The 18,224-nt window shown below is 39.0% G+C and overlaps 1 protein-coding gene across 3 annotated transcripts in view; it reads right to left on the bottom strand.

Moving 5' to 3' along the window:
* fam53b (family with sequence similarity 53 member B) overlaps nucleotides 1-18,224 on the bottom strand; it is a 125,453-nt gene that overhangs the window by 65,570 nt on the left and 41,659 nt on the right. For all 3 annotated transcript variants that reach the window (XM_043712642.1, XM_043712641.1, XM_043712643.1), the window contains one exon: nucleotides 10,489-10,543. In XM_043712642.1, coding sequence (XP_043568577.1) covers nucleotides 10,489-10,543 — 55 coding nt within the window. The remainder of the gene's footprint in view (nucleotides 1-10,488; nucleotides 10,544-18,224) is intronic.

Genomic DNA, 18,224 nt, shown 5'->3' with positions numbered 1-18,224 from the left:
ATCTGCAAATTTACTAACCCATCCTTGTACACCCTCATCCAGTTAGTTTATAAAAATGACAAACAGCAGTGGCCCCAAAACAGATCCTTGTGGTACATCACTAGTAACTGAACTCCAGGATGAACATTTCCCATCAAGCACCACCCTCTGTCTTCTTTCAGCTAGCCAATTTCAGATCCAAACCACTAAATCACCCTCAAACCCATGCCTCCGTACTTTGTGTAATAGCCTACAGTGAACAACCTTATCAAATGCCTTACTGAAGTCCACTTGCACCCCATCAACTGCTTTACCCTCATTCACCTGTTTGGTCACCATCTCAAAGAACTCAATAAGGGTTGTGAGGCACGTCCTACTCTTCACAAAACAGTGTTGGCTATCCCTAATCAACTCATTCCTTTCTAGATGATTATAAATCCTATCTCTCATAACCTTTTCCAACACTTTACCCACAACTGAAGTAAGGCTCACTGGTCTATAACTACCAGGGTTGTCTCCACACCCCTTCTTGAACAAGGGGACACCATTTGTTATCCTTTAGTCTTCTGGCACTATTCCAGTAGACAATGATGACATAAAGATCAAAGTGAAAGGCTCTGCAATCTCCTCCCTGGCTTCCCAGAGAATCAGAGGATAAATCCCATTTGGCCCAGGGGACTTATCTATTTCACACTTTCAAGAATTGCTAACACCACCATCCTGTCAAGTAAGTAGGCTGTAACTCAGTATTCTCCTCGACAACATTGCTTTTTCCATGTGAATACTGCTGACGAAAAATATTCATTTAGCACTTTCCCTATCTCCTGACTCCACGCATAACTTCCCACTACTATCCTTGATTGGCCCTAATCTTTCTCTGATGAAGGGCTTTTGCCCAAAATGTCGATTTTCCTGCTCCTCGGATGCTGCCTGACCTGCTGTGCTTTTTCAGCACCACTCTAATCTAGACTCTAATTTCCAGCATCTGCTTTATCCACTTTTGCCTAATCTTTCTCTAGTCATTCTTTTATTTCTAATATACCAATAGATCACTTTAGAGTTTTCCTTGATCCTATCTCATGTCCCCTCCTGGCTCTTCTTAGTTCTCTCTTTAGGTCTTTCCTGGCTAACTTGTAACTCTCAAATGCCCTAACTGAGCCTTCACGTCTCATCCTAACATAAGCCTTCTTCTTCCTCTTGACAAGAGATTCAACTTCTTTAGTAAACCATGGCTCCCTCACTTGACCACTTCCTCCCTGCCTCACAGGTATATACTTATCAAGGACACACAGTAGCTGTTCCTTGAATAAACTCCACATTTCAATCGTGCCCATGCCCTGCAGTGTCCTATCCCATCCAATGCATCCTAAATCTTGCCTAATCACAACATAATTGCCTTTCCCCCAGCAATAACTCTTGTCCTGTGTTATATACCTATCCCTCTCCATCGCTAAAGTAAACATCACCGAATTGTGGTCACTATCACCAAAGTGCTACCTACCTCCAAATCTAACACCTGGCCAGGTTCATTACCCAGAAGCAAATCCAATGTGGCCTCGCCCCTTGTTGGCCTGTCTACATACTGTGTCAGGAAACCATCCTGCACACATTGGACAAAAACTGACCCATCTGAAGTATTTGAACTATAGTATATCCAGTCAATATTTAGAAAATAAAAGTCCCCCATAACAACTACCTGTTACTCTCACTCCTATCCAGAATTATCTTTGCTATCCTATCCTCTACATCCCTGGAACTATTCGGAGGCCTATGTAAAACTCTGAACAGGGTGACCTTTCCTTTCCTGTTTCTTACCTCAGCTCACACAACCTCAGTAGATGAGTCCTCAAACATCTTTTCTGCCACTGTGATACTGTCCTTGACTAACAAAGCCATACCTCCCCCTCTTTTACTATCTTCTGTGTTTTACTGAAACATCTAAATCCTGGAACCTGCAACAACTATTCCTGTCCCTGCTCTATCCATGTCTCTGAAATGGCCACAACATCGAAGTTCCAGGTATCAACCCATGCTACAAGTTCACCCACCTTATTCCAGATAGTCCTGGTGTTGAAGTAGACACACTTCAAACCACGTTCCTGCTTGCCGATGAATTCTTGCGACCTTGAGACCTCATTTCTGACCTCACTACTCTCAACCTTCTGGACACTGGAGAACTTGGGTTCCCATCCCCCTGCTGAATTAGTTTAAACCCTCCCTCAAATTAGTTTATTGTTAAAAATTTATATAGAAATGTTGATTTTGTTGTTCAAAACCATAGAATTTTGTAGCTTCATTCTGTTAGTAAGCACCTGGTGCAAACTGTGTTGACTTTAAACCAAAATATAAAAAAAACGAGTTAATCACTTCCTAACCAGGCCATACTTAAATTTGACAGTCCTATCCAAGATCCTAACACCGGGCCAGTGATCAACAACGGGAAGATACTACAAATTCTCACTGTAACTTTTCAGATCTGTTCTGTAGAATGAAAATTGATTGATGGGTCCCATTTGGTGCTCCCATTGCAAAAGTAAAATAGGCTACAAGTGGATGAACACAATGATTGGTTAAGTATTCAGCCTTACAGATATCCTGTTGGGTTGCTTAGTGGATTTCAGCTATGGCAGGGAAAGTGTGCTACAGTTACGGTCAGTGCTCTCAGAACAAACAAACATGTATGCAGGAGGGAATAGCCAAGGACCTGGACAATGAACTTATGAAAGTTAGACAAGAGCTTCATTGGGTTCAGCTGGAAGAGCTTCCACAGTCAAATAGGGCAATGACACATGTGACAATTTCAGAAATGCATCAGACACAAGAGAGCCCCTGGGGGGACAGAGTTCGGCTCCCTGTGGAACAGTGCCTTCAAGAGAATTAAAACATAAGCTTGACAAAGAAATAGATGATGGGTGAGACAGAAGAAGTGGCCAACAGAACTGACCACACAAAAAACAATTACATTAAAATGTGAGAAAAAGAATAGCACAGAAAGGGAATTTGAAAAAAAAACTCCAGAAGCAGACATTTTCAGAAGAAAGAAACAGATGCAATGGAAGAGTTTTGAAAACTAATTTGCAGAAGACATTAAGTAAAAATAGAAGTGAGGGGTCAAATCATAAAGGTACATGAGCATCTGGAAAACAATCACACCGAAACATTCCAATAAAGGGCTACAAAACAGCTGAAACAAAGTAAGGATGTTGAAGAGACTCTCGTATTTCTCTTCACTCCATTAGGGACAGAAGTGATCCTTCAAAATGTAGTTGAGATTTTCCATTTTCATTCTGTAAGTCAAGATCTGACAAAAATACTTTCAGAGTTGCTGCTGAATTTGGAAGTAAAAAGAGAAATAAAATAAGAACAAACTAAAGACTTAAAGCTAAAAATAATTGAGCACTATTTAATTTCATGTTCTGTGAAATGTCTTAACTATTACTTGACAAAAAATAGCCAGCTGCTCTGTAGATCTAAAACTGCAGCGGTAAAATATGTGTTGTTTTTGTACAGCACAGGATGTGAACTGCACTTTCAACTTTTCTTTAAGCAAAACAACATTTACAGTGTAAAAATTCAGAGTCAAAATATCCTCTTATTTAGAAAATCAATGATTATATGTGAAATGGCCAATTCCAAACAAGAAATCTTCATATCACAGACCTGGGGATTGAGATTTTAATGATAATTTTACCCCTGACAATAAAATTAATAAAAGTAGGTCTACCTCTCAGGACATGAAATAAAATGAGAAATTCAAAAAGAAAGATAAAATTAAAAGTAAACAAAATTTATATTTCATTTGTTTTACTACTGTTAAGTCTAAAAGTTAAGGCATCCTTTTGAAATTTTACCAGTTAAGAGTGTGAACAAACTGCATTACTTTACAAATAGTATGCAAGTGATTTGCAATAACGTAAAAGCATTATGTTTCCAGTCTCTCTTCACAATATTTGGTAACAAACTCAAAAATGGTTATTCTAAGATTGAAAAGTGTTGAAGACTCGCAAATGGGCATGTTTTGTTACCTGAGGTGGGAAGGCAGTGGCATGGTGGTAATGTCACAGGACTAGTAATCCAAAGCCTTGACCTAACACTCTAAGGACATGGATTTGAATCTCACCATAGCAGGTGGGGTCAAGTTTCAATTAAGTAAAATCTGGATTTAAAAAAGAGCTAGTCGCATGGTGATCATGTAACCATTGTCAATTGTCATAAAAATCCATCTCATTCACTAACGTCCTTCAGGGAAGGAAATCTACCATCCTCACCCAGTCTGGCCCATATGCAACTCCAGACCCACAAAACATGGTTCACTCAACCTCCATTTGAAATAGTTGAATTTTTAAATCAGAAGTTTTTCAAAGCCTTTTGTTAGATATTCTAAAATAGATACCAAATAAGCTGAGCAGCCAGGCATGCTGTGGTTAGAATATTTTCCAAGCCAAGTGACAGGAGTTTCTGTTTGCCCACCATTAGTTAACAGATTAAATTAAATTAAGAGTCTACATTCCCAGCAACTACAATTGTACTACACTGGATTACTCTAAAAATGTGAGCTGATTCATATCAACAGAATATCATTTTGCAAAGAACATTTCCCTCTGTGCTGACTGAAAGTCCCTAATTAGCCGTTAAACATGTGGTAATATGGCTTGTCTTAGAGAGAGCGCAGAATGATGTTGTACGAGAGTAGAATTTGCTGTTTTATGAGAAGAGATTCAGTAGACAGGGCCTATATTCTCAAGAAAATGAATGAGAGTATCTCAATTAAGTGAATAAACAGTTCAAAAGGACTCAGGTTAGACAGGGCAGATACAGAGGGGCTATTTCTTCAGCTGGAGAATCTAGCAGTACAGGTAATAGTAAGAACTGAGATGAGGAAGGTTTTTTTTTATTCCATTCAAAGGGTTTTAAATTCTTAGAATGTTCTACCTCAGAGAAGTGGTGGGTGCTCAGTGAATGAGTGCAATCTGGGCACTAAGGGAACAGGATAGGAAAGATAAGGGAAATGTTTAGCCGTGATATTCTTAAATGGCAGAGCAAGTTGGAGGGACTGAATACCCTGATCCATATATTTTTAAGACTTCAATCTATTCTAGGAGAATAGCTGACACCAGAAGCTTTTCACAAATGTTCACCACTTAGCTGGATGGGCACCTCCAATCCTGCTCTCAAGAAGCTCAGCATCTTCAAACTTCACTGCCTCTACCACTGACAACACACACCAGTATCAGTGTGTGCCATTGACAAAAAAAAGACTGCCACAACTCAACCGGACTCCTTATGTAGCACCATCCAATACACTAGGTCTACCACCTAGAAGGACAAGTGCAGCAGGTACACAGGAACAACTCCGCTTTCAAGTAACGTCCTAACTTGGAACCATATTGCTGTTATTCCTTCATCAATGTTGAGATGAACTCCTAGAAGTCCCTAACAGCAGTGCAATTGAACCAATACAACATGAACTGCAACAGGTAGAGTTGCACAATAAATTCTGGTCTAGCCAGTGATGCTTGAAAGAAATTAAAGAAAAAATCCAACAAAATGCATCTTAAAAAAATGTGCATATGAATAGCTTGGTTTGAGCCGCAACTGCTTGACTTTCTACAACCCAATCCCATCAAGATAATATTTAGTTACTCTCATGCTAAACATTTAGCAATCCCTGTCATCTAAACAACAGACAGCTGCATTTAGAGTGATATCTATGCAGAACATGTGTTGTTCAAGTCAGCTTTCTAACTTGATGATAAGTGACTGGACCTCCCACATAGATACGATGGTCAAGAAGGCACTACAACACCTCTTCTTCCTCAAGCAGCTCAGTAAATTTGCAATCCATAAGCACTTTTACAATGCTCCACAGAAAGCATACTGCCTGAGTGCATAATAGCCTGATATGACAAATGCTCTGTCCAGGACTGTACGAAACTACAGAAAGTAGTGTGAACAGCCCAGACCATCATGGAAGACAACCTTTCATCTATGGGGTTCATTTACACATCCCATTGCTACAGAAAAGCTGCCAGCATCAAAGACCCTGGTAATGCCTGCCCTCCCCTTCACTGTTTGATCATGCACTATTGCTCTCTGAGAAGGGCAATGCTTGTCACTGGCCACTAGGGTGTTTCCTTTCTTCCTGGTGGTAGTACATAAATAAAGATTTACACACTTGTTGTTTTTCACTGTGTCCGACGCCAGCACACACAACATGGGTCCGGGGGAAAAACAAACTGTCAGGCGGAAGTGTGGGGAAATAAAAACAAAGGAAAAAAGGAAGGAAGAGAAAAATAAACAGGAGTTTTATCCACTCGGAGAGTTGGCTCTGAGGAAGCCAGACTAGTGTCAAGTGCACAGGTAAGTAAAAGAGTGACTTGGTGCAGGGGTACTGGCCTCTGTGGAGTTATCTCACACTCTTTGTTGCGCGTTCCTCCTTATAACCTGCTCCTAAACTTTCAATATAAACCAAAGAAAGCCCTAACACCATATCCCTTTCAGTTGGGAGATACAAGAAGAATTATTTGGACATATTTGTTATCACACTTAAAACATTAACTCTTTTCACTGTTTCACAGATGCTGCCAGTCCTGCTGGATTTCTACTTTTGTCTTTATTTCTGATCTCAAGGATCTGCAGTACTTCAGTTTTCTGGAATTATGAGGAAACAAAGGTCTGATAGTATTACACTGGACTGTTAATCCAAAGACCCAGGTAATGTTCTGGGGACCTGGATTCAAATCCAACCATGGCAGATTGTGAATTTGAATTTAATTTTAAAAATCTAAAATTAAAGATCTAATGATGACCATGAATCCATTGCGATTGCCATGAAAAACCCATTTGGTCCACTAATGTCCTTTAGGGAAGGAAGCTGCCATCCTTATCCTGTCTGGCCTACACATGACTCCAGATCCACAGCAATGTGGTTGACTCTTAACTGTTCCTCTGGGCAATTAGGGATAGGCAATAAGTGCTGGCCTAGCCAGCAACACCCTCATCCCATGAATGCATAAAACAAAATTAGGAGGACTCTGGGGAGCTAGACAGATTACATCTGCTCCCTATGAAGGTTCCTATAGAGCTCTCAGGCTGTGTAATGACATCAACACAATGGGTGGAGTTCTATGTAATATGAACATCAACTCCTCCAAAAACATTACTGAATATACCAGATGCTTGTTGGCAATAGTGGTGTTGATAGTGGGGGGTGTAAGGGGGGGGGCGTTGGGCTGTGGGTAGGAGGTTGGTGGTGATGATGAAAGAAAATCATCATATATCTGTTCACAATGCAATGTTGGCATGGTTTGTTCCTGGACCTCTGCAATCTCAGGTGATCCAAAGGATGTAAAAATGAAGCAGGTTGAGAAAAGGACAATTATTGAAGTTACAATTTTTAAATGTCAGTTCACTCATGAAGGATGGAAGAGGAGTGATAAGAATACTAAATAAGTATTTTGCACAGAAGAGTATAATCATGGTGAATGAGGGAATTAAACAGAATTATATAGGAAAACTGCACACTAAAAGGTTGTAATCCCAAAATATTTTGGTAAAATTCGAATTTGGGATAAACATCAGGCCATGGTAGTACACACAGGAGAGTGAATGGCGATAGCAAATATTTGGACCTCAATCATTCCAATATCCTCTGAAATGGAAATTGTGCCAGTTAACTGAGGCCTACTGTCATAATTTTTGTGAAGAAGGGAAAGTTGAGAAGCTGCAAACCAGTTGAAAGTAGATGATTTGATCAATAAGTTTGCAGACAACAAAATTTAGTGCTGTGATAGTGAGGGGTTTAATTCTGAAAAGTGTGAGGTGATACATTTTGGAAGATTAACAGAGCAAGGGAGTACACAACATACGGCAAGACCCAGGAAGATCAGTCGGATCTTAGTGTGCACATCCATAGATCCGTTATGGCAACAGGTCAGATGATTCGGGTGTTTAAGAAGGTAGCCTATGGGGTACTTGCTTTAATTAGTCAAGGAATACAAGACTCTCTCTCTCTCTCTCTCTCCCCCAAAGAAAATAAGAAGTAAATTTAATATGAAGAAATATGAGATAGGTCAGGGCACTGAAAGGAAATGCCCATCCTGACAGCTAGCCCTGGTGAAATCTGCTGGTTGTATATCAGAGACCAACTAAATTACATCTACAATTGTGACTTTTTTTATTTCAAAAATTGTTGAACCACAGCTGTTACTCTCCTGGAGTTCCTGGACTTCAGTCAATCAATATTTATTATTTGGTTATTCCTTTGCATATTTCCTCAGATATCATTATCGTCGACAGACTCTCAAATTCACCAATTTTACATTGCATCATTCACCTGAATATCTGACAGAACTTAAAAACCCCCCATCTGCTCCCACTTTTCATTATACGATAATACGTACAAGGGGTTGAGATTTCAGAGGCAGTACTACAAGGATCTAACTTGTCATTCCCAGGAATCCATCCTGTTTCTTTGGGACAATACAACTGCAGCTGTTGTATGGAAGTGCACAGCCCATTTTAAAAACTGGACGTTATCAGGATTGCCTGAATACACATAGTAAACGTTGGAGAAAATTCATGCCCTTCACACTCCTTAAAACAAGGCTTTAATTTTCATGTAAAGTTAATTTCTGTTTTAAAATAAGTTTATAATTTTAAAACAATTTAAGTTACAAAACGTTATAAACAAAATTTCTGAGAATACTCCTCTAATCAATATACTCTTTCAACCAGTTAATAGGGATATAACTGTCCCCTTCCTCAAAAGGGTACCACTCACAAACTAACGAAACACATAAATTAAAGAAAACATAATTCAAGGGGAGTATTGCTCGGACAAACTGATTTTTAAACCTTTTCTGCTATCCATCTCTGTCAGAGGAAGCAGGTCTAAGTTGGTGCCATCTTGATGCTTTATCCCTTTTTTCAATAAGCAGACATTTGTCATTTTAATTTCCCAACCAGAAATGGTACAACATGAGGTAGAAGAATAACTTCCAAATGCTGGCTTGATTTCACCCAGCACCTACTTCCCAATTGTTGGAGCTGACACCATTAGCACCACCACCTACCCCACCCCAACCTTCTACAAGCACTCATTCACGTACATGGCATCTAGCCACCCTACCCACCTGATATGCTGCCAACCTTACCTACCTGGCACATTACCCATGCTTATCTTAAATAATTACCTTATCACACATGCTGCCGAAGTGTCTGGTTGTGCTGCTGGACATTTAAAATCATAGAATACAGCACATTGATCCACAGCAATTCTCTTTACTACTAGATTTGTGATTTACTGGACAGGTTTGTAAAAGGAGGCCCCTGTCCAGTGCAGAAGATATCTGAAGGCAAGTGGGTCATTTTTAATCTGATTAAGGTCAGAAATAGTGTTTGTAACACCAATTGGAATATCTGGGCCATTGACCTATTTTTGTATTAGCTAACAGTTTGTTGATTTGATTGCTATTCCAGCATTGCATAACATAGTTAGGACACAATCAATAGTTTACGCTATGCAGTTGATGAGTTTAGATATTGCAGATCCACACAACTGTCAAGAGAACCATTATGTGCCTGAAGAAATCCCATGACCTTTAAATGAATTAGGTGCAAGTTCCTCTTCCTGTTCAATTAATGGGGTGAGATAGTTACACCCTTTTGTTCCTGTCAACACGTAGTTTTACATTTAGAGATTATGCAGCATCCAGTTTCAGGAAAGCAATTATGCTGCACCTTTTTCCCATTTTTAGACCTGGGTGTGGAGCTAGTGTCTGTGAAATGCTAGACTCTGATTTTATACAGGAAAACAAACTTACACAAGCAGCTCCCTGCGTTTACATTACCAAAATCAGATTACTTAACTAACTGACAGGGTTATGAAGCCATATTTTAACTGTGTCATTGGGAAATGGGAGGAGGTATGTTTACATCAAAGATTGGATCCTGTGACCTACCATTTAGAGACTCTGTGCACCCAATAGCAACCTCAATTTGAAAGTAACATAATTCAAAGTCAGGGCTGCAATACTATAAAACTAATTCTGATTCACATTTCCATCCCCACCCAAGCACAGCTCAAATCTGGATGTATAAGACTGACAAATTTATTCCACAGTTTAAAAACCCCTCATGTCACTTTCCACATTGCCACTGAGGTTTTGAAAAGATTATTCATGAGGTGCGTGCCTCAAAGTAGTTGTAACATATTACCTATTCATTAGACAACTAGTTTTAGAGCTATGATTCAAAGCTTTTAAAAAAGGGTTTGAATCATTTCCTTTCAGCATTAAAATATTGCTTTTGGAACTCATGTCCATAAAAACTTCCCTTATCAACAACTGTGAAAGATGACTAAACTCTAAAGAAAACATCATGTGCACAAGCCCTAAATCTATGGAATTAGCCTCCCTAATATATTTTATTATAGAAACATCAGCTTCCTTAGTACTGTGTCTTAGGAGATCATTACTGGCATATGTAATGTCTATTTTATCAACTTACCCATGATTCCACATGAGAGGAGAGTAGGCCCTTTACTCATCTTCTTTGGATGGTGCTGTAAACAATTAAGAAATATTGTTAAGCCAGAATTTATAACAATTATCAGCTTAAGGGAGTTTTTAAAATATCAAAAAATGCACTTACAGATAGCTGACTAAAAAAATGCATTTAAAAAGTTATTACAATTATGTCATGACGTGAACCAATCACAAAGCAGGAGAAAAGACAGGTAATTGATAAAACCCCTGATGTAATTTGACATTTTACAGTGTGAAATTACCCAATCACAACAAAAGAATTGCATCATGTGACCACATGACATTATGACACCATTAACTGACTTGACTTTGAATATCACCAATGTAAGAATTTTTAAATAAACAACATTTTTTTGGCATGGAAGGTGAAGCCACAGAGAGTAGATCTTTCAAAAGATAAATACTTCCTTACTGAGCACAACTGTGTGTTCCTTTTTAGAATATACATTTATTTACATATTATAGATATCAAATAGTTGACACTTTTTAGCACAACTTTCTTACATGAGTTCCGTAAATGGAATATTTTCTGTTCCCTTCATTCAAAGCATTGTGTAGCCAATTGTGTAGTCATCTGGCTACTAGATTTAAATTTGGTATTGCAGTACAAATATATACAATTTTTGTAAAGGCATATATAACTGACTGGAGGTTTACAGACTAAAATAATTAATATCTTAATTTACAAAGGTAGCACTATGAAACATTATAATCAACTTGAGTTAGTGTTATATTTGAACACAATAAGAATTAGTAAAAGATCAATTATACTTCATACATCAGTTTCTAATGGAGCGCAGGAACCCCTTAATTTGTTACCGTACATGGAGTTTGACTTCTTCCTATTCTATGTTATGCTACTTGATTCTTGGACACTACTTACTTTTCCAAGGTCCCTTGTTTAGTTCAAACAACTTCTGTTGTAAGTGTCTGTGCACTGTCTTAAGCTCACCAATTGACATACTTCAAGAATTAAAACCAATACCAAACTGCTTCAAAGATTGGAAATCAAGAAACTGGAATAGTTGATCTACACCAGACCAAAATCTATGGCCTTTTGCTATGGATTCTGCTGAGGCAGGTCAACTGGAGAACCTTTTAAAAATGGCAGCTGGGACAAGGTTCCAGAATTCTTGTCCTCATTCCCAGCACAGGATGAATGTGTTGGCAGCCATCTGGACACAGCACTCCCATTTGTGGAAGGTTTGAACACCCCCATCCCACACTCAATGGAGTCAAGGCCTTTATGTAAGCAGATCTGGTTCACAGATTATCAAAGGAGGAGATGTAAACCATGAGGAACCCCAGACCCGAAAAGGACCAAAAAAAAGTCACCTGCTCCTAGAATTCTCATAGTGAGAGTTAAAAATACAGTTTCAGTTCTTTCAGTTTCAATGGATAGATGCTGTATTGTGAGATGCATCTCTTAATTTAGTGATTGGGATAATCTGAAGTGTTTTAAATTCTCAGCATCCCTTGAAAATAAAATAATCCTTCAATCGGTAGAGAGAAAACAAAGGTCTTTACTGGACTACTGTGTTTGGTAGGTCATGTAATGTACTTTAAAGATAAATACTTTATCTTAGCAGGCACAATATAAATATTTTGCTTGAAAGTTTTGAGACACTAAAAGGTTAAACCTATATTATGTGACTAGCAAAAAGTTTGTGTGTACAACAGAATGGCCATTTGAGGGCTTTTTTGGAATGGCATTTTGAAGGAGAATCCTTTTAATAGCATTGTATTTTTAAATTAGATTGTTTGAAGGTTATTGATTTTAAATGTCTACTTCAGACATCAGTCATTTCCTTAGATTTGAGGGAGAAATAGACAGTGAGAGATGGAAGATGGAGTACAAGGAAGCATGCGTATGAGGGCAACAATCTGAGGGCCTGCTATTCATAGGTAAAATTGGCCCAGTGAAGAGAGATCTCTCATTGCCAGCCCAGAGATTAACTTGGCCACATTGCCAATTTTGGCCGGACCACAAAAGTGGTGCATCCAACTTCATCCTACTCCTGCCCCCATGACACAGAAATTTGCTGGAAAGGGACTTTTTCAAATTTAAAAGGATCTCTAAGGTCCCAAAAGTTTCTGACTCAACCTCCTGCCTCCTCTACATAAATCCAGCCCTCTTCCTCTATTTTCTAGTGTCACATCCTTCCATCCCAATAAGCTGACTACGTTCTTTTACTTAAAATCTAAATTCTGAATCTTAATTCTGTCTCGTACACAGATGAAACACATTCATAACACATTGGTTTTGTTTCTGAGCAGCATCTTAAAAAGTAAACATATTGTGTAGTAAAGGCAGATTACTCACTAACATGAGATCGACAGTTACTGTGAGTACAAAAGCAGAAACTCTCCTGTTAGAGATTTTCCCAAATTCATGACATGCTGCATCGATCTAAGATTGTCATGTGATAGCTTTCTATTGAAATGCCTGATAGCAGGGGACAATTCCAGCTGGTTGTATCATCTAGAAACTGGCACCACAAGGCAGTCCATATTTGAAGCATATTTCCTTGCATCTGTACACTTTCTTTTCTGAATTGATATAGGATGATGTCATTGTTTCTATGAGGTCAGAACGTGAAATTTATCAAAAACTCTATAGATATCATGGTCTTTTGGTCTGACTGTCGTAAATTACCAAGAAAATTATTTGAGCGGTGAGACTTGAAGGCCTTGAAATTATTGTTGTCAATATTAGTAGACCAATGGTTAACATTTATGGAGTCATAGAGATGTACAGCACAGAAGCAGACCCTTCAGTCCACCTCACCCATACTGACCAGATACCCTAAATAAATCTAGTCCCATTTGTCAGCATTTGGCCCATATCTCTCTAAATCCTTCCTATTCAGATACCTATCCAGATGTCTTTTAAATACTGCAATTGTACCAGCCTCCACCACTTCTTCTAGCAGTTCATTCCATACATGCACCACACTCTCGTGAAAAAGTTGCCCTTTAGGTCCTTTTTAAGACTTCCCCCTCTTATCTTAAACCTATGCACTCTAAGTTTGGACTCCACCTACCCTAGGGAAAAGACCTTGACTATTCACTCTACCCATGCCACTCGTGATCTTATAAACCTCCATAAGGTCATCCTTCAGCCTCCGACACTCCAGTGAAAATAGCCCCAGCCTATTCAGCCTCTCCCTATTGCTCAACCCTGGCAACATCCTTGCAAATCTTTTCTGAACCCTTTCAAGTTTCACAACATCCTTCCTATAGGAGGGAGACCAGAATTGAAGGCAGTATTCCAAAAGTGGCCTAACCAATGTCCTGTACAGCTGTAACTCCTATACTGACCAATAAAGGCAAGCGTGCCAAATGTCTTGTTCACTAACCTGTTTACCTGTGACTTCAGCTTCAAGGAACTATGAACATGCATTCAGAGGTCCCTTTGATTGGCAACATTCCCCTGGATGTTGCAATTAAGTGTTTAAGTCCTGTCCTAATTTGCTCTAACATGATGTAGCACCTCACATTTCTCCAGATTATACTCCAACTGCCACTTCTCGGCCCATCTGATCAAGATCCCATTGCACTCAGACACAATCTTCACTGTCCAATATGCCACCAATTTGTCATCTGCAAATTTACTAACCATACTTCCTAAGTTCACATCCAAATCATTTATATAAATGGCAAAAAGCAGTGGACCCAGCACCAGTTGCATGCAACCTTAACAAGAGCTACTTTAGCACTTCAGGTAAGTGTTGTGTTCAGAACCCAACTATTGTTATTACCAAATAAGTCAGACCCCCAGACTGAATTCTGGTAAAATAGACTTTTTAAAATTTAATGTAGTGGCCTTTTTCACTAAATCATACAATGTACAAAGCTATAAATTTGTTTCCACATTAAATAAATTTATTACACAAAGAATAGACAATAAAATAGAATGAACCAAGTAATTTATACAGTACACAATTTGAAAGATTTTGAACCACATAGAAGAAATACGGTTCCACTTATCTGAACACAATATTTCATAGCACTCAAACACCAGACAGAATTTGCTTCGCTGTCACATCTATAAATTTAGATTAACTGTTCCTTTCAATTCCCAGGCTTAAGTTTGGTAATCTCTTTCTTGATTAGCTGTACAACTGAGCTTAGAATTTCTCAATTCAAACAACTCTTCCTGGGTTCTAACCAAACATTTCTGGCCTGGAATTTTCAAACTAAACCCCTTACACCGAGGTAAACCTATGCCCTAAAAGTTCGAACCTAACTACTTCCTTTAGGAGAAAAGTTTTGTACATCTATCTTCAATCAGGAGCTTTGTGAAGTGAACAAAACAAAGATCCAACCTATAAGGTCTCCCCAGCAGGTAGAAAACAATACCTGATTCTTCTAACCAGAAAGTAAGCCAATTATTCTTAATTCTTAGCCTACTCAAAAAGTTTCCAATACAAACAAATTTTAATTATCACCCCAGGTATTCCTTCCCTCATATTAGTTTTAAACAAAATCATGACCCCAGAAATGCTGACAAGTTAATCATTAAGCTCTCTCATACACAAAAAACCCGTTGCTACTAGTTCCAAATCCATTATCTAAAATAAATTATATTAAAAATGTACATATATCAAAAATCTTTCATTACAGCTGGACAAATGAATTTCAAAGACAGGAGTTATGTTCTTCTCTATTATAAACACAGAATGTACTTCCTAAGTTATGTCTAACTGCAATAAAATTAGCAATGAGAAAGGCCACTTAATCCATTCAGATAACTTTCTAAACCAAACGTGGATTCCATTTCATAAACCAGGGAACATTCTGCTCTTCAATGTCCAGGCTGAACAGTTGGCAGAGCAGAAATGTTCATTGCAAGCTAGGACATAGGCAGCTGACAATTTAATGAATGGAAAATCACGAGCAACTTATTGTCCAAATTTGTGATAAATATTTCCACCTTGTCAAGTGCCTTGTGCCAAGGCTCTGAAGAGGAAAATCTGCCCTGTTACAAACAATCAATAGATTTTCCATGATGTGTAGAAGTATAGCAGCAATTTCATATTTGTGTGAGTAGGAGGAGGGTGACCTAGTCAAATCTCCTGGAGCTGCTGAGTGAAATTATTAATTTGTTCTGAATTCCAATTAATCATTCAATCCACTAGCTTTGGTGAGCTCACACATTTTGAGATGTGATATATGGCACTGCTGCAAGTATTTAAAGGGTGACAAAATCCTTTTGAATGGAAGGGACTTAGGTTTGGCGAAATGAATTTCAGAGTTTTTGGAGCGTTTGTATGGAGAGCAAATGAGTCTGCATTTTGAATAGTACCAACAATCAAAATATAAACTGATCAATTCATTCTCTCAACAGACGCTACCTCACCCACTCAGCTTTCCCATTTGTTTACACTTTATTTGCACATTTCACAACTGTTGAACCAAAGAATGTTCATGGTAAAAATTAACTGGTTAAGGAATACAGAGAAGAGAAAGAGGAATAGGCAGTTTGACTTGATTGACACTCCACTGCGCACTTGCACATGGTTACAATTGGTATACGTCATGTTTAAGTTTAGCATGGAATTCAATTATTATATAGATTCAGGTGTTTACACCATGGGAGGTGGCCTTTTAGCCCATTGTGTCTATGCAGGTCAATAAAAGGACTGATTAAACAGATACTATTTTACAGCTTTTGGCTCATAGCCCTGTAAAATACAGAAATGCAATCTTACACATCTCTATTTGGTCTCCTCTCATCCTTTGCTGCTTCAAGGCAAACAATCCCAACCTATTCAATCTTTGCTCATTGTACAAGCCTTCCAGTCTGGATAGCATCCTAGTAAACTGAACCTCTGAAACCTCTCTAATGCAAACACAGCCTTTCTATAATCTGGTGACCAGAAATGTATTCAGTACTCCAGTTGTGGCCTAATCAATGTTTTGTGCAGTTCCAGCTCTTGTAATCTATGACTCAGCTAATAAAGGCAAGCATCCCATATGGCTTCTTAACTACCTTATCGACCTCCCTTGCTAGAATTTGTGCATATGCACACCAAGATCCTTATGCTCTTCAAGATTACTGGAGGCCTACCATTCGTTGTGTAAGCCCTTGCCTTGTTCGCCTTCAAATGCATTACCCCACACTTTTTTTAGGTTGAATTAACTTGCCACTGCTGTGCTCACCTGATCAGACCATTGATATCCTCCTGCAGTTTATGGCTATGTTTCCTCACTATTGACCAACCTAACAATTTTTGTGTCATCTGTGAACTTCTTCGTCATATCCCCTATATTTAAAGTCCAAATCATTAATGTATGCCAGAAACATCAAGGGCCTCAGCAACAAGTCCAGCAGAATACCACTAGAAACAAACTTTCAGTCACAGAAGGCTTGTATTTACTTGACCAGTCTGCAATCAGGGATCTTATCAAAAGCATTACCCTCAACAACACTATTGATTATGTCCTGAAATAATTAAATCAAATTTGTCAAAACTGACCTTCCCTAAACACATCCGTCCTGATTATCCCTGATTAATCCCTGTTGCTCCAAGTATAGATAGAACATAGAAAAGTACAGCACAGAACAGGCCCTTTGGCCCACGATGTTGTGCCGACATTTAATCCTAATGTAAAATATAGTAACTTAACCTACGCACCCCTCAACTCACTGCTGTCCATGTGCATGTCTAGCAGTCGCTTAAATGTCCTCAAGGACTCTGCTTCCACCACCGCAGCTGACAACGCATTCCATACATTCACAACTCTCTGCGTAAAGAACCTACCTCTGACATCTCCTTTATACCTTCCTCCTAATATCTTCAAACTATGGCTTCTCATTCCAGTCAATCCTGCCCTGGGGAAAAGTCTCTGGCGACTATCTATTCCTCTCATAATTTTGTACACCTCGATCAGGTCTCCTCTCTTTCTCCTTCTCTCCAGAGAGAAAAGTCCAAGCTTATTCAACCTTTCTTCATAAGGCAAGCCCTCCAGTCCAGGTAGCATCCTGGTAAACCTTCTTTGCACCCTCTCCAAAGCCTCTGTACCTTTCCTATAGTAGGACGACCAGAACTGGACACAATATTCCAAGTGTGGTCTCATCAGGGACTTATAGAGCTGTAGCAAAATCTCAACTCTTAAACTCGATCCCCCTGTTAATGAAAGCCAAAACACCATATGCTTTCTTAACAACCCTATCCACTTGGGTGGCAACTTTGAGGTATCTATGTACTTGTACACCCAGATCCCTCTGTTCCTCCACACTGCCAAAAATCCTGTCCTTAATCCTGTATTCAGCATTCGAGTTAAACCTTCCAAAATGCATCACTTCGCATTTATCCAGGTTAAACTCCAATTGCCATTCCTCAGTCCAGCTCTGCATCCTGTCTATGTTGTGCTGCAGCCTGCAGTAGCCATCTATACTATTGACGACACCTCCAACCTTTGTGTCATCTGCAAATTTGCTAACCCACCCCTCAACCTCCTCATCCAAGTCATTTATAAAAACTACAAAGAGCAGAGGCCCAAGAACAGAGCCCTGCAGTACCCCCACTTAACACTGTCCTCCATGCAGAATACTTTCCATCTACAACCACTCTCTGCCTTCTGTCAGCCAGCCAATTCTAAATCCAGATAGCCAAATCTCCCTGTATCCCATGCTTCCTGACTTTATGAATGAGCCTACCATGGGGAACTCTATCAAATGCCTTGCTGAAG

The sequence above is a fragment of the Chiloscyllium plagiosum genome, chromosome 22 (genome assembly GCF_004010195.1).
Source record: "Chiloscyllium plagiosum isolate BGI_BamShark_2017 chromosome 22, ASM401019v2, whole genome shotgun sequence".
NCBI lineage: Eukaryota > Metazoa > Chordata > Chondrichthyes > Orectolobiformes > Hemiscylliidae > Chiloscyllium > Chiloscyllium plagiosum.
The sequence above is the reverse complement of the archived record's forward strand: the minus strand, read 5'-3'. Positions and strand labels throughout refer to the sequence as shown.